Source organism: Pecten maximus, chromosome 4, assembly GCF_902652985.1.
Source record: "Pecten maximus chromosome 4, xPecMax1.1, whole genome shotgun sequence".
NCBI classification, from domain to species: domain Eukaryota; kingdom Metazoa; phylum Mollusca; class Bivalvia; order Pectinida; family Pectinidae; genus Pecten; species Pecten maximus.
In genome coordinates, this window is record NC_047018.1 from 33,340,112 (window position 1) to 33,361,963 (window position 21,852).

The 21,852-nt window shown below is 34.8% G+C and overlaps 1 protein-coding gene across 1 annotated transcript; it reads left to right on the forward strand.

Annotated features, from left to right (window-relative positions):
- The first annotated feature begins 82 nt into the window (after positions 1-82).
- On the forward strand, positions 83-20,668 carry LOC117325886 (solute carrier family 2, facilitated glucose transporter member 10-like). The gene is made up of 15 exons (XM_033882390.1): positions 83-194; positions 1,094-1,164; positions 9,288-9,518; positions 9,866-9,982; positions 10,939-11,045; positions 11,769-11,852; positions 12,229-12,332; positions 12,636-12,744; positions 13,453-13,536; positions 14,112-14,309; positions 14,538-14,910; positions 15,886-16,008; positions 16,567-16,700; positions 17,087-17,116; positions 18,085-20,668. Exons 2-15 carry the CDS (start codon positions 1,137-1,139, stop codon positions 18,184-18,186), a joined length of 1,824 nt encoding a protein of 607 aa, XP_033738281.1. The 5' UTR covers positions 83-194; positions 1,094-1,136; the 3' UTR covers positions 18,187-20,668.
- Positions 20,669-21,852: the final 1,184 nt, after the last annotated feature.

Genomic DNA, 21,852 nt, shown 5'->3' on the forward strand with positions numbered 1-21,852 from the left:
AAATAATCAGAATATACAGCGTATTTCTGTTAATCCGGACGATGGATTTTCTGTTATTCAAACAAAAATTAGAAAGCCGTTGTAAACTTCCTGTTTTGAATTGAGTGACACGCATGAAAATGGCCTGAAGGCCTAGCTTATACACTACAGGAGAGAAAACGAACAGTGATGATTCTGTGATACTTGCATAAAAGGTATGGGTGTCCCGGCGACATGAGATAATGTATGATAAATGACAAGGTAAATAATTCCTCAACGGTGACGTATTGAAAAAAAATCATGAGCTTTCTTGATCAACTCAAATTACATCCATAACCGCAGTATGTTACAGATGAGAGCTGTCACCACAACATGTAAATTAATATAGATGTACCATTACGGGACATGGTGGCAAAAAGATGCAGCTCTTGATGTTGCAATATAAATGGAATATCAAATTGGACCGGGAATCGAACCCGTGACCTCCAGCTTGGTAGGCGAGCGTTCTAACCAAATGTCCGGACGTTCGGCCCGAGGACTATTAACGGCAATGCAGTCTTATTTTACCACATTTCTCCCCATCTTATTTTTAAGGTCCTTTTTATCTCTCCGAGATCATACCATTTTGACGTACAGGAGCTACCACACATCATTTTATTTAGCTATAATTACAGTCATTGAATATAGCTTGAAAATATATATTGTTACCATGAATTATTAGTAAACATGTATACACAAATATGTATAAATGACTATCGCCTGTTGACTACAAAATGTTTACAAGGTGTTGCATTTTACTCCTCATGGGACATCCACAAAATTAAACAATTCTAGTATTTCCCTTCTTGTAAGCTTATTCTCACTGTAATATTATTGTCAGGGTTCGGGATCGATTTTCTTCAGCATATTTAACAAAGGGGACATAAGTAAACAATTTTAGAAGAATACCTTAAGATTTACCGTAAATGGTTTCTGAATGACACATTGTAATCATGTTAGTTGATGGCAACACAAATTACGTAAAAGATATACAAATATGTATATATCTTTACTTGTGTTTCAGTCCTCATTTATTTGTACATGTAATAAAATTGGTAAAACTCCAAACTTTCAGGTCCACTTAAGGATCTAAAGAAATCCAAGAGGGGATACTCATCATGGAAAATGAGGATCTACAGGAGGGAGGTAAATATTTGACTTTCATCATCCACCCCATCAACAAAAATTTACTATGATAAATCTGACCATTTAATGAATGTGTTATATTTAAAGTCTTTTGATAAATACACACTATGATCAAAGTACTGTATTTATACTGCAATAAGGCAAGACAGCATACAATATCTGAGGAAGATGGACTTATTTCTGGGCAATGGAGTTTTGCACTTGTTGGCATTACTTATAAACTAAAATAGATAGGGGTTGGCTTTAATTACATAGGGTATATAGCTATAGGCTTATTGCCATATGAAAACAGCATTCATAGTTTGCACACTCTCTAGTAGAATCTTGGAATATTGGACCAGATAGCTATATATATAGATGTTGTGTCAATGTGTTCAATATCAGTAAATTATTCTGTAGGTTTTTATTAGTGAGTCTTTAATAATAAAAACAACATTCTTTAGTCGTTTGGTGGTGGAATAGAATGACAGTCCCAATATTTGATTCCCTATGGGTGATGGAAGGGTATATGATATCACAGGTTTATGGTATGGTTATCCCGTAATCCGTGAATGCTAATGTGTTGGCAAGAATTGCTATATACATACTGCTCTCTTCAGTAAAGGGTTCCAGTACTTAGGGGCATTGTCTGTTGGGTTTGCTGTCCCCATGAAGGCACAGTGGTTTTCCCTTGTGATTTTCCTCCACTTTAGACAGCAGTGGGTGTCAGTGCATTCTCGGGTGATGCAGGCAGAACTGGTGTATGATAACTTAAATTGTGTTTCCTTTCATGGGTATGCTTCGATGCTATCTATACACAAGACCCAGTAATCTCCTTGACGGGAATGTATGTAAAATATTGTTGTACCATATGCATATATTTTATATCAGTGAGTGCTCTGACAACTCAGCAGAGAAATTTCAGTATCATACATACTGGTATATGTATGGTAAAATTTGATTCAGAAAAAAAAAGAAAAGAAAGAAAGCATCATCTCCCTAAGTACATGAATTTAATTGACAAATGATGCAATGTATTTAAACCTTCTTTATTTCTTAAAAATCCAATATACAATTTTATAAAGTCAGCACATCTGTAATGTATAGAAATGGAAATAAACTGTATAGCTTGTTTTATAATCTGAGCCAGCTTAAAGCTGCATACGCCCAAATAACCTAAAATTGTAGTTGCGTACATGTATTAATGGCAATCCAAGACGCTTATTCACACTCTCCTACATTAAAATGACCATTGGACTGGGTGCTTGACAGGGAAAATCCTTGCGACATCAGTGTATAAAAATAACTCGCCGCATTTATCTTTATCACAAGTTCTAGTTTTGTCACAGAGTTCGGGAACAAGGCTTCAACAACGCACACTGCACATAAACTACACACATGAATGTTGTTTACATATCGAGTATACATTAACTTGCCTTATAATGCTTTCATTTGAACATATCAAAATACACTCGTAATAACTGATCAGTATAAACAAACCTACATTTTTATAGCAATATGGATACAACAAAACATAGACAAAATTCAGGTCGGTAAAGCTGACAATGTAATTAGAGGAATATGGAACAAGCTAACCTGAGCAATCCAATACACTGCCAGAAAAATCGAAATTTGAGTCTATTCCTTTTTCTTCTTGTGATAAGTTCACAGGAATCAATTCTTTTCCTAAAGAAATCCTGGAGTTTTGCTGATTCCAGTCCCTTTTACATTTCTTATAGGCAGAATCTGTCTGTTTTTGGGTGCCCATGCTTTCGGCGGTCCACCATTTTGTGTTGACTGATAATATAACTCGCCTGTTGCATTGTGGGACTAATTTGCACAGAAACTTGGTCCGTCGGACCCATTTGGGAATTTCCCTTATACTTTTAAAATACATATTTTTCTCCAATTTTGGATTCAGGATTATTTTTTAGGTGTATATTTAGTTTGAAGACTTTAAAGAGATTAAAATGTAAACATTTATATATATATTTCTTTGGGAGTATGTGGCTTTAACACAGATCATATATGGGCATGTATATGTATGGTCATACACCTGACACAGATCTGTGAAGGTTATTTGATAAAACTGCATTTTAGCTACCACTTAAGATGGCGTAATCATGGAGGCATTTGTAGTCTGTATTAATTATATATATAAGTACACATGCATTGACATAGAAAAGCACAAAAAAGAGTCACTAGGTCATAATGATGTGAGTTGGTAAATTATTACCCTATTGATTTAGTTCCAGGCTTGGGAGATATGACGTAGTAGATTACATTATCTTGCTTGATCTGAATTATGTCTAAGCTCAAATGTATGTCATATAAATAAATTTCCTATATCATTAGATACAAGGTGTATCAATGAAAAAAAAAACAGCATCAATACGAACGTCTGCACGACAGCGTTCTTTTCCTCCGGCTATTTTCTTACATCAAAAGAAAGCGTGCTGACAAAAAGTTCAACTACATCCATTTTTTTGAGACTACATATGTTACTATGTCTTATGTAAGCCCAGACTGGTACAAATTCTCCTTTGACATATAGTTGAAGGGTGCCATCTTAGAGAGTTCAATAACTTCAAACCCCATGTAGTCTAGATCTATGGACATATATTTTCATGACATATACAAATAGAAAAATAAATAGTGATTGAGGCTACTTCCGGCAAAGGAAATGTAGTGATTTTTTACATACTCATGCTGGGTTAAAAGGTTTTATTGTGATCTTTGGCCGAATCAGCTGACAATATGCATGTTGCAATTCTTATAATTTCGCTTCCTTGATTTGAAGAAATGTGAAATGCATGGAGAATTTTATTATCTAAATGTTATTACTGGTTTAAATTATTTAATCCTGCTACATCAATTCCATTTTTAGAAATCTTTAGAACTGTTTTATGCATACAAATAGTGTTTTATTAGCTCACCTGGTCCAAAAGACCAAGGTGAGCTGATGTGCCTGACAGTGGCATCCGGCATCCGTCCGTCCCTCCTTCCATCTCTCTTTTCATCAACATGTACAATTACCTTGTTAACATGATAACTTGATGTAATATCAACCAAGTTTGATAAATTTGGACGTAGCCATGTATTGTCAAGATCTCGGACAAGTTTGAAAATGGGAAACATTCAACAGTAACTTAATTACAGTATTATTACCCTTTGTAATAATATTATTATAAGACCTTGTTTATACGATAACTGCAGTAAATATCGACCAAGTTTGATGGAACTTTGTATGCTGCCTTTATCAACAAGATATATCAGACATTTTCAAAAATAATAATTTTTTGATAGTACTTTACAGAGTTATTGCCCTTTGTAATAATAATATTATTATTAACATTTTTTGGTTCACCTGGGCCGATAGGTAAATCTTTTTAAAACGCTACCAGTCCTGAACAACTAAATGGATTTTGATGAAATTTGGTCAGGAGATTAGTGTTGTAATATAAATTAAGGATGTGACAACCTTGGGGCAGGAGAAAGGAGTCCAATAGGGGAAATATCGCAAAAAAATAAGAAATGTTTTCTCTTTCAAGAATGACAGGATATTTATTTAGTCCACCTGTAGTTTGAACCATAGTTGGTAGAGGCAGTTCAAAAGAAAGAAAATATTTTAAATACACATGTATAACTTAACTTAATTAGAGTATTTTGCCATAAATAGTGAAATATCCCGGTGAGCGATGCAGGCCCTGTTGGCTTCTTGTTCAGGATATTGTGTTTGAAGTAGATCATTTAATTGCATCCAACATCAATATCACTGTTATATCAATGATGTCAAAAAGCTTTATTTATATAATATGTAAATGTATAAAGATATAATATATTCGCTGTATTAAGCACCCAGGGGGTTAAAAAAATGGTTACAGAGGGGGTAATTTACAGGTAACTAAATTTGTGTTATGAGCTTGATGCATGAATATTGTGAACAAATATTTCAGACTTAGCAGAAGTCTAGATTTGATCACCAATTACTAAACTCTCTACATAAAAAATGCAAGTAATATGACTTATTTTGAAGTTATTTCACGATTAGGAGAGGCGTGATATAATTTGAATTTCTCCGCTGGAAAGGGGAGGGGCACTTATCGGGGGAAGGGCGCTAATCGCAGCGAATACAGTAACTGTAAAAATGATATGTGTAAATGGCTCAGTGTACATGTACTGTATGGTATATATTGATATGTATGAAATCATGTCTTGATTATGTACGTGTATATGTAAGTAAATATGGGTAACAGGTGTGATCAAATGATTTCTATTGATCGTACCATGACATAGGCGTGTTTTATCATTTCCCTTATGAGTTGAAATATTCATTATTAATTTGGTGAGCAGCATATACAGTGTTTATGATTTAGTAGCTGTATATTAAACATATATGTTTGGAAGATTGAATTACTGTATTCTATATGTACCTAATATGGGCACATTCCCCTAAAATCCAACCACACTTTCTTTTGCTAAGAAAGGCAATTAAGTAATAACCTTTTATTAGCTATTTATACACATTTACAACTATACAAGGTATTCAGTATTTAATTATCATATTCTACCCCATGTGCACCATCCCCTATAAGTCAAATCCGACCTTTAATTTCTGAGAGAGGCAATTTAGCACTTACAGTACCTTAACTTTCAGGCAGTTTGTACAAAACTTTTTGTCCGTCTCAAGAAAATCAAATAGATACTGTTGAATCTTTTCCAGTTATAAAAAAACTATGCTCTCCAGAAAAGTTCCAACAATCTGAGTCGACATCAGTAAAAATCTTAATTAAGTGTAGAAGCAAAAATGCCTATTCCAGGTCATTGTAAATAAAATATGGTACAACAAACAGCCTGGTACAGAACATGTTTACAAATGGTTGATACTTCATTAATAATGCTGGTTGATCTTTAGTGTAGTTACCGTATTCAATCTAATAAACACACCTACCCCTATGACCACATTTCCTACTTTTTTCAGGAAAAGAGGATGGGTGTGCTAATTAAAACATATTAAATGTTCCTTACCTCACTGATCTGCCAATATCATCTTCAGTAACTAAATACCCTAGATTGTTTTTGCTACATATATAGAAATATGTAAATTACAAAAAAGTTTTTTCCCCCCAAAGTTTCACAGAAATTTTCCCTGTACATCGTTTTATTAAGCACACGTGTGAATTTATTAGGCCAAATACAATATGTTGATTCCTGTTGACTGCATAAACAGTTCACACGTGTGTCTTGTGTATCTGTGAAAAATACATGTACATGTACAACATGAGTGTTACCTGGTCATTTTCAGCACTATACCTATGCAATCAGTTACCTGTTCAGTCTGAACGGTATGGGATTGTATATGTATATTATATGTGAAAGCTGTTGCTTGTGTTTCACACTGGCTGGTAATTTGTGAGTTTAAACTACATTATTATACCTGGAGCTATAGGCTGTGTTTAGTGTCTAAAATAAAGATGGTTTGAGATGTGTGTTCAATTAACTGAAAAAATTCAATAACAATATGACCAGTGTAAGATTTAATCTGATTAGGATGAGTGGTTTTACTTGAGTGATTTCGGATGTTGTGAACCACGTCAATTATCAACTGGAAGTAAGAGCTAGTATACAGTAAAATCGGACCAGGGAAAACCTGTGAATTGTATTACAGCTCGACTCTACTTATTAGTGACAGAGGAACACATTTTACGAAGTTTGGATATCACTATGGGGAGTTTACTGAGCAAAACATTCGGAGTATACAGTGATAATTATAACACTCCACTAATTAACACTGGTGACTCCAAAAAGGCAACTGGCCCTCTGGTTGATAAAGGTAGAGACAACTTTATATAAGTTCTATTATTGAAATATAAAATTTGTTATGTTGTTGAAATGATCTAGCTGGTATATATTGTATTGAAAAGAAAGTTAAATTAGTATGTTTGATTTGAATATTAAATAAGGAGATAAATTTATGCTTGCTGAACCTTTGGAGATTCTCAATTAACACATCTAGTTTAACTTACCAGCAATATTTTGTTATTATTCATATAATTCTAAAAAATCTGATTTGTTGAGAAGATGAAGTAAATCAAAGTTTTCAAAAGAGGTATATAACTGTCGAACTTCATTATCTCAAAGTCACTGGTCCTGGGTATGTTTTATATGAGTTTTACTGTCAGGACTGAACTTTTACTTTGAGTTGAGCAGAGCCTTTGAGTTATTGGGAGTTTGGGATAACAAAGTTGGACCCCCCCAAAAATTAAGCATGCATAATCTCCTCCATGGAAGTTTTTTTCAGACTTGTAAGCGAGATATATTTGAAAAAAATATCAAACACCTTTGAAATACAGGCATCAAAATAGGAATAGGGGGACTTACTGTACATGTTATTCCACCGGTATTGGTACAGGTCAGCATCCATAAACAGTTAAGTTAAAGTTTATATAAAACAGTGTTGTTTCAATACTAATGAGGATACAGCTTAGTTGTTTGACATCTGTTACCTTTGTGGACCTGCTGACCTTGACCGTAACCTTTGTCCTACTTTAAAAAAAACTTATTCATATTTGAAACCAACTCAGCCATCTATTTTGTCTGATAACTATTGTTTTGGTTGTATTATAATAAGGTAACACAGTGTTAATGATTGTCATATCATTAATTATATGTCAATACATATTTAAGTTAATAACAGGTTTTAATGATCACAGTGATAAAAGTGAAAAGTGATAAAAGTGAAACCTAAAAATTTCCCAAGCAATATAGTTTGATATACTAACACATATGGCTTGGAACATTTTTTGTATACTGTATTAGTAGTTTCACCAGCTGTTACAATTGTACTTTTTGTAAGTATAAATCAATAAATGACACAACAGTGTGATAATCTGAAAGATTTTTTGTCCAGATAGATATAGATACACATGTATCATGTACAGTGAAACCAGACTTTACTGACAACTGACTTTAATGACATCCTGTAACATCCACATTCGACCAGACCTCAAATGTCATTGCCGACACTGATTTAACTCTTTACCACTTAGCACTCCCTATACTTTACCACCTAATGATGACATCCGACGCCCCTACCTGTATCCCTAATGACGACATATGACGACATTTCAAATTTGCCACCTTTTTGTAGGGCTCGCTGACCTACCTGTAAATATGAGTTGAAGTGAAACTTTATTTTTGGATTTGCAAACTGTAATTCAATTCTGGAGACTCTCATGATTAATTTGGTGTATGGGAATCATATCTTCAACAATAAATTCTTTTCTTCTCAGTGTTTTAAATCATTGATTAATTTAAATTTTTCAGTTAGCTATTAATCATTCTAGGGCTTCACCAAGTATAGCTTTTGGGGAAATAGCAGGGGCGTCATATGTCGTCATTTAAAGGTGGTAAAGAGTTAAACATCCTTAACATCCAACCAAATCTACCAGAACGGCAACATGCTCCACTATCATTACAGACACTGATTTTAATGACACCCTGTCACATCTGAACATATCTGACCATATCTACCTGAACGGTGACGTAACATCCAACCAAATCTACCAGAAAGGCAACATATGCTTCACTGACATTACCGAATCTAACTCTATACCAACACCCTGTAACATCCAACCAAGACTAATAGAACGGCGACATTACCGACTCTAACTTTACCAACACCCTGTAACATCTGACCAAGTCTACCAGAACAGTGACATTACCGAATCTAACTTTACCAACACCCTGTAACATCTGACCATACCTACCAGAACGGCGACATTAGCGACACTAACTTTACCAACACTCTGTAACATTTGACCAAGTCTGGTAACTTTAACAACACCCTGTAACATCTGACCAAGTCTACCAGAACAGTGACATTACCGACTCTAACTTTACCAACACCCTGTAACATCTGACCAAGTCTACCAGAACGGCGACATTACCGACTCTAACTTTACCAACACCCTGTAACATCTGACCAAGTCTACCAGAACCTCTATTATTAAAGAACGTTGGTATGCTTACCTAAGGTTTATAATATGTCATATTGTTTAGGAAATTTATCTATTTTTGTCATCATAAAAATGACAGTTGAAAAAAAGTATAAATTCATTTGTATTTTTGTTATTTTATGACAGAGATTCTACTGAAGAATTACAGTTCCCACAATGGGTCCATGGACTCCAATTTGGATGAGGATCCCATACAGTCCATACAGATGGAGCTGGAGGATCATCACCTTGACAACAGTCCTGTTGTTAGTCCCACCCACCAGGAATACCCCTCTGAAGATTTCTCTCCCAACTGCTACCTCAGTCTGGCGGCTGTCATGGCCTCCCTTGGGGGTATCCTCTTTGGATATGACATAGGTAATTTCATATTGAAATTGTTTTTATGCCCCCACCATTTTGGGGAGCATTTATACATGTATGTTTGACAATTGTGGTACCTTGCCCCATTCCATTCTGAATCAATATTGTACTTTGAGAACCCCTCGACAGATCCAGTTAGCTTACACCACAGTATTATAACCACTAATTCCTTTGCGTACGTAGGGGCATTCATGTCTTACAACAGACATTTTCTAGTTCCTTTAACATTTCAAAAGGGTCTACAACTATTCTAATTTTTCCCTGTGTACTGAATGAATTGGTATACCTGCTGGTAGTCATACTTTGATGTCGTTGTATGAATGTCTTTGTTTGGTTGTTCCCAGGTATCATATCCGGTGCTGTCCTTCAGCTGCAGGACCAGTTCTGTCTCTCCTGTTTCCAGAGGGAGCTGGTTGTGAGCATCATGCTTGTAGGGGCCATGATGGGATCCCTATTTGGAGGTACGATGCCGATCATTACTTTTAAAACTCTCAGAGAAGTCAAATGTTTGAACATCATCAAAGCCTCCACAGGAAAGAGTTATACAGTTATTGGCTAATTGCGAGGTGGATATAAAATTATTAACCAGAATTGGTAGTAAGTCACTATAAGCGAATAAAGTTTAAAACTCAAAACTATCAGTATCCTCTTGATTTGGAGGTATTTTGTTTCGCCATACTGAAGGTGCAAATAAGTTGATTTCAGCTACAAATAAAACAAATTTAAACTTAGAGTGATACCAAAGTTTGTGATAAACATGCTTGCTTATTATTTAAGCATTGATGTCATTTTTTTTTTAGTTTCATTGGGGAATGAAAAAGAATTGTTTGAAAACTGTATGAATCCGTGTTGCGGATTCTTACAAAAGTTTGCAAACATTTTTTTTTTCATACCGTCCCATGAATAATTGACATCAATGCTTATAATTAATTTTTGAAATTGATTTTCAAAATTAAAACATGTTTTATGTACAATTGAACTGTTCTTATAAGGGATTCTTTTTCACAAGTCAGTACGCAATGTCAATGGCCGTATTGTGACGTCACATATTTCGCGCCATGTTCGGATTTTTTCATAGAGGTATGAAAACAAAATCTCAACCAGTCAGAAAGGTGCATTCTGTGTACAAACACTGGACAATTAATTATATAACTATGAACTTTACTATGAATGGAAGACTGATTGACAAAAATGTATCAGAAAGGTTGATTAAACAACTGTTACATGTATTAAAAAATATATTATTTAAAAACAAAATACTGTAAAGTGACCAATTTGATTTGTCTTACATCAATTACTATGTCAGAGAAAACAAGATTTAGGACATTTTGTTGATACAATTGGAATTGAAAACTGATGAATGTGAATATGAGTTCCAACGGAGACCAAGATATATTTACATTGTTGGTTCTTGCAGGTTTTGTGATAGACAAGTATGGACGTAGGATGACAATCATTCTCAATGCTGGAGTATTCCTCGTAGGAGCTTTTATTCTAGCCCTGTCCACAAGTTATCCCCTCTTGGTAAGTACTGGAATGATCCTGTTAGGGGGTTTAATTCTGGTCTCCAAGTTATCTCCCCTAGTAAATAATGGAATGATCTTATTAAAGGTTTAATTTTGGTCACCAGTTATCTCCCCTAGTTAGTACTGGAATGATCCTGTTAGGGGGTTTAATTCTGGTCTCCTGTTATCTCCCCTAGTAAATAATGGAATGATCTTATTAAAGGTTTAATTTTGGTCACCAGTTATCTCCCCTAGTTAGTACTGGTATGATCCTGTTAGGGGGTTTAATTCTGGTCTCCTGTTATCTCCCCTAGTAAATAATGGAATGATCTTATTAAAGGTTTAATTTTGGTCTCCAGTTATCTCCCCTAGTTAGTACTGGTATGATCCTGTTACTGACTTTAATTCTGGTCACAAATTATCTCCACTGGTAAGTATTTGATTAATCCTATTAAGCGCTTGAATTTTGGTCACCAGCTATCCTCAGGAAAATCAGAATTTCTGGGCAAATGATTATATCCATACATTAATATCAGTGTTTTGTTCCCCAGTCTATATCTATTGTATATATGAATTAGTCGATGGTAATGAAACCACACCAAGTCCATTACAATTTAATTAAAAGACAAAAACATTCTTTGTCATTATCCAATGATAAGCCTACCTTCCAGTGACCACTTGACCATTTGACCTTATATTTTGGGGGTATAATTACAATAATTTTGTTTCATTGTTTTTGCAGTTGTTTGGTCGCCTGGTCATTGGCATAGCTGTTGCTGTGTCTGCTACAGGAGAATGTGTTTATATATCGGAGATAGCACCTGCTGTAAGTCTGTTTACATAATTTCAGTTTAATTGTATTTTGCTGAATAGATCAGGAAAATACACATGAATTTAGTGGGAAACTGTTTCCCTGACTATGGATAAATATTGATCCAAACATGGATGAGTTTTTTATGTAAAACTATAAACAGACATTCAAGGGACACGGGAGGGATATGGCAATGTACTGAAAATATACCCTTGGTATCGCTCATAATGAAAGTTTATAAAATCGTTAATAAGATAAATTGCTGCTTTGGTAAGTTTTTAACCTACATTTGTACGCCTAAAATAGTAATATCTACACACAAAATGATAACTCAGTGTATTTACTTCACAGACCACAGCACGAGTCTGTACTTTTGTATTCCTGTTTTCAGAAGAAGCGAGGAGTGCTGGTATCTCTGAATGAGCTTGGCATTACTCTTGGACTTCTCTTGGCTTACCTCATTAACTACTTCTTTATTCAGGTTGACAATGGCTGGTATGTAGTGTACAATACATTGTATGATGTCTGAAGTTTTATTGTTCAACAAAATTTTAAGTAAAAACAACATATATTTTGCAGAAATAAATATTGTGAAATGAATATCCCCGGTTTTAATTATTTTCTGAATCAAGTTTCAAGTTATCAAATTCATAATTGTATTCTATTCAAAAACAGTGAAAAAACAAAACCCTTTAAAAATACATCGTTACTACCTTACTAAAGTACAGAAGAAAAAAAGATTATTTGTGAATCTCCATTACTTATAGACACTTGAACTTGTGTCATGTTTTCGGACAGGCGTTACATGTTTGGGCTGTCTGCAATTCCTGCAGTTGTACAAGGTATAGGGATGATGTTTCTTCCTAAGAGTCCACGCTTTTTGATGTTGACAAGACAGGAGGCAAAGGTCGGTTCAAGGTCACATTTAACCAAATCAAAACCAGAGAGTATAACTTGTCCCTAATGCACGCTTTTATCCTTTGGTGAAAGACAAGTCCCCTGCGAAACGATTATGAATAATTCATGAACATTCATGAATAGTTCATGAATTATTCATGAACGAAATTCATGAATATTCTTGATTTATTCATGAATATTTTCATGAAATTCATGAACTTAAAACTTCATGAACATTTTTTTCAAATTATGTTCATGAATATTCATGAATTATGTAAGAAAGTTTTTCATTCATGAAATCATCATAGTTCATGAATGTTCATGAACTTTTTCATTCATGACAATTCATGAACTTAAAACTATGATGAATACTCATGAACTTTTTCATTCATGACAATTCATGATTAGTTCATGAATTCTCATGAACTTAAAACTATGATGAATTACTGTGTTACCACTGTGGAAGCTGACTTCCCAATGTCACATTTCATAGATTTCTCTCCATCAATCATGGGGTATATGTACCCGGTATATGATAATTGAAAGAATAAAAATGAACACATTTGATGAATCCAGTTGATTTATTATGTTTTTTTTTGTTATAATCATATCCTGACTCTAGATTTTAAGATGTCAAACATTGATGGCCTGTATATATTTCTCTGTGTATCCGGACCTCAATAAATGTAGAAGTTGTTTGGATGTTGTTTTTATTTAGGCCAAGGAAGTGTTGATGAAACTGAGAGGCAGAGATGTTGAAAAGGAGATGAATGCCATGAAGATATCCATTGCTGGAGAAATGGTATGTATTGATCATTGAAGCATTAACTTCTGAAATGGAGACTATTCCCGGGTTGATTATAAAATATTTAATTAACATAACCAGTTAATTTTGTGAATCTTTATTTCTTTATATTAATTGATACAAAAGGAGGATATTATTCATGCTTATTAAAATTTTGAAATCAAATTTTTGCATTCTCTGATTATAAATGAAATACTGTTTAGCTTGTTATTTTCTTGAGTGATATTTTTGTATACTGATGCTGTGTTTCAAACAATTGTATCTCTTCTTAGCCAAATATCATAAGGTGGTGTGATTTTCAAATCACTCTTTGTCGGTGGTTTACCCATCTCATAAACAATTTGTGTCGCCCCTGTTTTGAATTTTGAATTTAATCAGATATTGATATGACTCCCAGTTTGCTATGAAGTTTCTTGCTGATATTCCTCTTGAAAATTTAGGGACATGTTGTGCATGCTACTTTTTGAAGTTGCAAGAATATTCAAAATGGCTGCCATCCCTATTGTGTATTCTCTTCTATACCTCTAAAGAAAACATAAGATGGCAATGAACTGTTCTGTTTACCTCCCCAGAACCAGACCTGCTGTAATCTGTGTAGCAGTGTAGACAACATGAGAGGGCGGATGTTGATTGGGGCAGGACTTGTCTTCTTTCAACAGTTTACAGGCCAGCCTAATGTGCTGTATTACGCACCCACCATTTTTGAGGCTGTAGGCTTTGGGTCACATTCTGCGGCTACTCTAGCAACAGTAGGACTAGGGGTTATCAAGGTAAGCGTTGACATATGGAATTTATAAAAAAAACAATAAGGCTATCAAACTTGTCAAATTTAGTAAATCCTTGTCATCTTTTGACCAAAATAAAAAATCATGAACTAAATTTATCCTTGTAGTTCTTGAGGAAGTAATGCTATATGATTTCAAGTATATCAAAACGAATAAATGAAAGTACCGGGGCTTTTGATTATGTTTCATTTAATATGAAATTGATGTTAACAGGTTATCATGACTGTGATTGCCTTACTGTGTGTGGATAAATGGGGAAGAAGGAAGTTTCTCCTGACCGGTGCTATATTGATGGGTGTGGCCATCCTGTGTCTGGGGCTCGTGACCCACCTTCAGAATCACAAACTTGACAAAGAGACATGCTCCGAGAGTGAGGCATGTGTGCCTGGCCATCATCAACACCAAAAGTTTCTATACAACCAATCACACAGTCTCACTGGAGATAACCTGACTAACTCAATCATAACCACACTGTCTAACTCCACTGATGATGCACCTCTGGTACACGGGGACACAGCTGGGAAAGTGGTGGCATTTATAGCCTTAATGACATTTGTGGCAGCTTATGCCATAGGATTTGGACCAGGTATATAATCTGGTTTTAAATAGATAATGGTGTCACAAAGAAATGAACTTTTCAGTTTGGCCCAAGGTCATAGGGGTCACTTTGTTATGTTATTAAATTAAAAAAAACTGATCTGACTAACAAGAATTCCTAGAATCATGATATTATTTGGTCCTCAAGATTAAGTTTGCAAAAAAAACAAAAAAAAACCTTAACCCATATTCAAGTCACAGGGGTCAACTTTTAAAGATTTGTGGAATCATTCAAATGACTTCTACTGATTTGGCCTGTGTCATTCCTCACAGAACTAGTTTGTTTTGAAAATAAACAAAAAGTTTCAGGCTTTCTTTTCCTTCAACCAAGAATCAAACATATTTAACCTTAATTTTCACGAATATAAAATATGTTTGCCAATTATATTGAATACCGGTGAGCAGTGCAGGTCCATTGGGCCTCTTGTTTTTGCTTCACTGACTTGAATGAGATTTTGTCCATATCTCGCTTATGCATGCACATATTTTAAGCTTGATTTCCATCAAAGTATTGGTGTGGGGCAGGTATATAATTATGTGTTTTACCAATATATTCTCTTAAGGTCTGAATGTCACATTCTTAGAACATCACAAATATCACTGTTCCATTTATCGATTGAAACAAGTTTTGACTTAATTAATACGGATGCAATATATTGTATAGGTGTACATATAATATATAACTTTTGTGATGATCTTAATTCAACTTAATCTTCATGATTGTAATGCTTTTACTTGGTAACATACCTGGTGGATAATATATTAAAATACATTTATGTGATATTTTAGATAAGATCAAAAATTATAGTTTTGAAAACATTATTTTCATTTTCATCCTATAGACTCATCATATCATATGAGTGTTGACCTCAAATGTTTTAATATTTGAATAGATGAACTTACTTTCACTTTGACCTTATATGTGACAACCTCTGAGCTGCAGATTCTTTTTTTTTTAAAACAGTTACCTGGCTGATCCTCAGTGAGATTTTCCCATCCTCATTGAAGGGACGGGCCATTGGTATGGCAACAGTTCTCAACTGGGGCACCAATATGGTTGTCTCCTCTGCGTTTCTCAGTGTTATTGGTATGTACCACATTGACATTGAAATAATCATACAACAAAAAAAAATCAATTAAAAACGTTACTTTTGTTAAATTCATGCAATTATATTGGAAAACACCAGTTTAAGAAATTTATGCTTATGAAATGTAGTATAGTTGAGTTTAACATTTGGTGAAGGCAGAAACTGGAAAACTCACAGCTGGATGGACAGATATAGTAATACATTTTTACACAGGATCAGATCATTTAACCTTGGCCTTCTTGGTGAAAGGTTTGTCTTTTGTAAACAGTGCCTCCTTAACATCTACATCTTATAACTAGTTATAATTGACTGATTTTAGTACCTGTATATGAAAGCAGAATCTTTGAAGTTTACACTAGGAAAATGTCATTTTCAGTTAACAGAGCTCTTAAGTCACATGTGTGGTACGTTTTAAAACCTACTTCATTATAACCATAATATAGATTAGATGTATTTTGAAAATTTCAAGCCATAATTCCTAAATCTGTTGTTAAAATGTATACATGAAATGTAGTCATTAATATATGCATGTACATTATTTTGTCTTTGACCTTCAGATGAGGTTGGAGTGTCCTTGACCTTTTTCATATTCAGTCTGATCTGTGGGTTATCCACAGGATTTGTATTTCTGTTTGTCCCGGAGACAAAAGGACGTTCCTTGGAACAGATATCTTCAGATCTTACAAAAGAGGTAGGTCAAGTTACCAGATTGTTTAAACTGAAGTTTTAATTACTAGTATATGGTATATGTGCTTCCTTTAAAATCAGCTGATGATAAAGATATTACACAAACGCTTAATTAGATGTGTGTGCTTCTGTCTTTCAGTCTTAATCTAATATGTACAAGAGTTATTATTCAAACTAGCAGTATTGTTCCATATTTACTAATTAAAATAAACAAGTTTTGTTATCAAAATTATTATCTGCATAAAAATTATGTTTTGGTACATTTGTTTGGTACATTTATAACAATGATATTTTTGTAGTGTAGACAAAGGTTTTTTTTTTATATATAAATTTTGTATATCTATGTTACTTATAAATATTGATATTTTATATTAACATTGTCTACCACAGTTGTGTAGTTGGGAAATGTCCTTGTTCCTGGTAAGATCATTCTGCTCACGTCTTGGGTGGTGGTTCATCTGTACCTTGTTAACAATGAACTTTGGTTTAACTGGTGTTGGTTTGATACTAATGAACACGGTTGATAGATTTTACTCACTGGTCAATGGAAAGAAAGGTTTTTGCACATGTTTTTCTAGAACTATTACCATGAAACTTTCATGTGTGCTTACAATTCAAAGTTTCTACAGACCTATTTCCGTTTCTGATTGTCAAAAAATTGACATCTTCATAAACTTATCACCTTTTTTTTAAAACTGCACAATTTGACATTCTTTTGTCAAAGAACAAAGGTCACTGTTAAAAAATAGAATTCTGATATTTCACTCTACTTTAACTTCTCATCTGAATGGGTAAATGATCATGAAACTTACACAGCTCCATATTCACAAATACCACCTCCGGCATGAGTAAGACTTCATACATGTTCTGGGATGGATAAACAAGGTCACCTTCACTGTTGACTCAAACTTATAGATGATCATTTTACAGACAATGTTTTACATCACCAGTCAAAAACACTATTCCGAATTGCCATTTAACTTTACACACAAACATATGTGTGTTCCAAGATATCACCCTTTTTTCGTGTTTTCATTTTGACCATGCAAAATGGGGCTGCTGGCAAGTAAATATTTCTATTGAACATTAATCTGCCAGTAGTGAAGAACAACTGGTTTAAGATCAGATATAAAAATGTAATTTTTAGTTCATAGAGCTCTTCTGAAAGAAAGTTATCTTTTTTGTTGAAGCTTGATTGAATACATGTACACATGTATATATATTGAGTTTCAAGCAATAAATGACATTAAATTAGTTTTAGGGTGCATAAAAAAACAAATCTATAACAGTCTTTTATTATTGAGGAACCTGTGAAGACCAAACAGATCTTGCAGGATAAGATATTTCACAACATTTTGTCAACAGAGATTTCTAATCCATCCTTTCAGAACGCCAATGTCGTCAATCAGTGTACGTCTTGGAATGCTCTGGTGCTGCAAGTCACTGACAACAGAAGTGAAACTGTCGTCGAGGTACAAACCTGTTCCTGAAGTTCGCATGTCCTCTCTGGCTGTCAGCTGAAGGTCATCCAAGATCAATGAAGGTTATTACCTCCCAGTTAAATGGGAATAATGTAGAAAGAAAGGGCATAACTGAGTAGATCAAACAAGCTGACAAAATACAAATTCTAGTCATACAAATTATCAAACATAACATGAAATGATAGATTAAATGGACCAAGGATCTGTGCAATGACAAGCTTTCTTTTTTCAAAATTAATTGCAATATCAACTTGAGTTGTACAATATCTTAGCTGAAGGTCTATAGTTGAATAAATGGTCCAGGTTTTCGCTGTAGTAACAGTTAAGCTTAAAGAGTTAAAAAAAAAAACCATGATTTTTATAATTAGCTGTAGGCCAGTTATTAGTGGGTCCAAGTTCTGAATTGTAGGCCTATAGTTAAAAAAAGTGGTCCAGATTTTAGCTATAGTTAATAGTAGGCCAATATACAGTGCATAGTTAAACAAATGAGTGGTGTGTTTTTTTTGCTGTAGATCAATATTTGAATAAACGGTTTAAATGCTTAGCTTTAGGCCTATAATTAAATTAGTAGTTCAGATATCTAGCTGTTGGTTGAATTGTGTTTTTCATATCAATACACAATTTCTGAGTTGTCTCCCTTTGCGAACTCTTCAAAATTTGCTGCTTGGTAGGGCCAGAGCAATATGATTACTGTGAATAAAAATGTTACCTTGATGCGTTTCAGAATTGCATAACACATCTCAGTTTTACTAGAAATATAGTAGATACAGAGAACTAAACAATATCGGTAACTATTTATCTTGAAAACCTTTTAAACACAAAACAACACTAAATAATGAGCAAATATGAAAGCTTTCTAAGTACTGCATAAGTGTCGATAAACTTGAGTTGATGTAAGGGAACAATATTTGGACAAGGCTCGTCTCGGTGGGTTTCCTGTCAACAAAATGATGAGGACAATTTGCCATTCACAATCAGCGACGTTCACTTTCTCTGAATACTCTTATTTTTCTGTTTGGCAGCAAAAAGAATTTTACACCTTTTATCCATGCATGGATATTTGATGAATATATTAAGATTTCTTGTCACCACAATTCAACCTGGCACATAGTAGAAATGTGTCGACATCATGAAAGTGATGAGACAACAGCTTGGCTTCCAATTCTAGGTCTTACTCCTGTGTTAGTACACTATACCTCTGCCACCAAAAGGGGACTAAATTTCAGGGGTGATAACTGCCACGGAAAACGGAAAGTTAGAACTCAGAAATTGCGTATTGGAACCCAAAAATATGTTGTACTTCGGTATATGATACTAATGTACAGTATAATCATGTTTCAACCCTTTTTGCATTGAAATATTGTGTTCATTATATTATGATCATCACACTTTTCTGTGTAAAGTTTTTTTTATAAGATGTATTATTGTTGATTAACCAGAAATAATTTTGCTCACCTGTCAAAATTCAGTGTGCTAAAATGTGAGAGCACTGAGCCCATTATATTACATTGCCAAATCAAATCCAATTTTATCGTTTTGTCACAATTGTCTATGTTTTTGAATCTCATGTTCAAGTCTTCTATTTTTTTACTTTATATTTTTTAGAAACTTACTCTTGTGGTTTCTTTAGAAAATGTGTTTTCACAGCACATAGATAACTAGGGTCTCATACTGTATCAGAACCAGGTATTTTGTACTCCTGAAAAAGTTCAGTGTTGTTGTATAATGTCTTGTTGCTAGTTTTTAAATTCTTTCATATACATAGAGAATGATATATATTGTATTGACATTACTATTTGTAAATGTACTTAATTATTCTTGACAGAATCTCAAACCAAAATCCATCCAGTTGCTTCTTAGTAACCCACTTGCCTTATCCAAATCTCCAAATCATTTGGATTAACCCTTAGTAACCTAAGTTTCTTACTTATGGTCCATCAGATCACCCCTTAGTAACCTGAATCTCTTACATTTAGTCCATCAGGTCACCTCTTAGTAACCTGAATTTCTCACTTAGGTCCATCAGATCACACCTTAGTAACCTGAATCTCTTACTTAGGTCCATCAGGTCACCCCTTAGTAACCTGGGTCTCTTACTTAGGTCCATCAGATCACTCCTTAGTAACCTGAATCTCTTACTTAGGTCCATCAGATCACCCCTTAGTAACCTGAATCTCTTACTTAGGTCCATCAGATCACCCCTTAGTAACCTGAATCTCATACTTAGGTCCATTAGATCACTCCTTAGTAACCTGAATCTCTTATTTAGGTCCATCAGGTCACTCCTTAGTAACCAGAATTTCTTACGTAGGTCCATCAGATCAACCCTTAGTAACCTGAATCTCTTACTTAGGTCCATCAGATCAACCCTTAGTAACCTGGATCTCTTACTTTTAGTCCATCAGATCAACCCATAGTAACCTGGATCTCTTATTTAGGTCCATCAGATCACCCCCTAGTAACCTGAATCTCTTACTTACATCCATCAGATCACCCCTAGTAACCTGGATCTCTTACTTAGGTCCATCAGATCACCCCTTAGTAACCTGAATCTCTTACTTAGGTCCATCAGATCACCCCATAGTAACCTGAATCTCTTACTTACGTCCATCAGATCACCCCTTAGTAACCTGAATCTCTTACTTAGGTCCATCAGATCAACCCTTAGTAACCTGGATCTCTTACTTTTAGTCCATCAGATCAACCCATAGTAACCTGGATCTCTTATTTAGGTCCATCAGATCACCCCCTAGTAACCTGAATCTCTTACTTACATCCATCAGATCACCCCCTAGTAACCTGGATCTCTTACTTAGGTCCATCAGATCACCCCTTAGTAACCTGAATCTCTTACTTAGGTCCATCAGATCACCCCATAGTAACCTGAATCTCTTACTTACGTCCATCAGATCACCCCTTAGTAACCTGAATCTCTTACTTAGGTCCATCAGATCACCCCTTAGTAACCTGAATCTCTTACTTAGGTCCATCAGATCAACCCTTAGTAACCTGAATCTCTTACTTAGGTCCATCAGATCACCCCTTGGTAACCTGAATCTCTTACTAAGGTCCATCAGATCTTACTCAAGTCCATAGAATCACCCCTTAGTAACCTGAATGTCACACTTGGGTCCATCAGATCACCCCTTGGTACCTCAAATCTGTTAATCAGGTCCATAGTAACCCAAATCTCTTACTAAAGTCCTAAGATCACACTTAGTAAACCTTAATCTCTTAATGAAATCCAATTGATCACCCCAACCTTTTATTGAGATCCAATCGATCTCCCCCAAGTAACCTTATTTTCTTACTGAAATCCAATGGATCACCCCAAGTAACCTGAATCTCTTACTAAGATCCAATTGATCACCCCAAGTAACCTTAATCTCTTACTGAAATCCAGTTGATCACCCCAAGTAACTTTAATCTCTTACTAAGATCCAATTGATCACCCCAAGTAACCTGAATCTCATACTGAAATCCAATTGATCACCCCCAAGTAACGTGAACCCTTTACTCTGGCCCATAGGATCAGTCCTTAGTTACCTGAACCACTCACTCCAGCTCCTACGATCACCCCTCAATAACCTGAACCTCTTACTCTGGCCCATAGGAACACCCCTGATAAACCTGAACCCCTTACTCTGGCCCATAGGAACACCCCCTGAGTAACCT

Excerpts from the sequence above, each read along its gene's own strand:
- LOC117325886 (XM_033882390.1), top strand. The coding sequence starts at position 1,137 with ATGGAAAATGAGGATCTACAGGAGGGAG. Across the intron at positions 12,333-12,635 it reads ATTCAGGTTGACAATGGCTG|GCGTTACATGTTTGGGCTGT; the intron begins GTATGTAGTGTA and ends GTTTTCGGACAG. Across the intron at positions 12,745-13,452 it reads TGACAAGACAGGAGGCAAAG|GCCAAGGAAGTGTTGATGAA; the intron begins GTCGGTTCAAGG and ends GTTTTTATTTAG.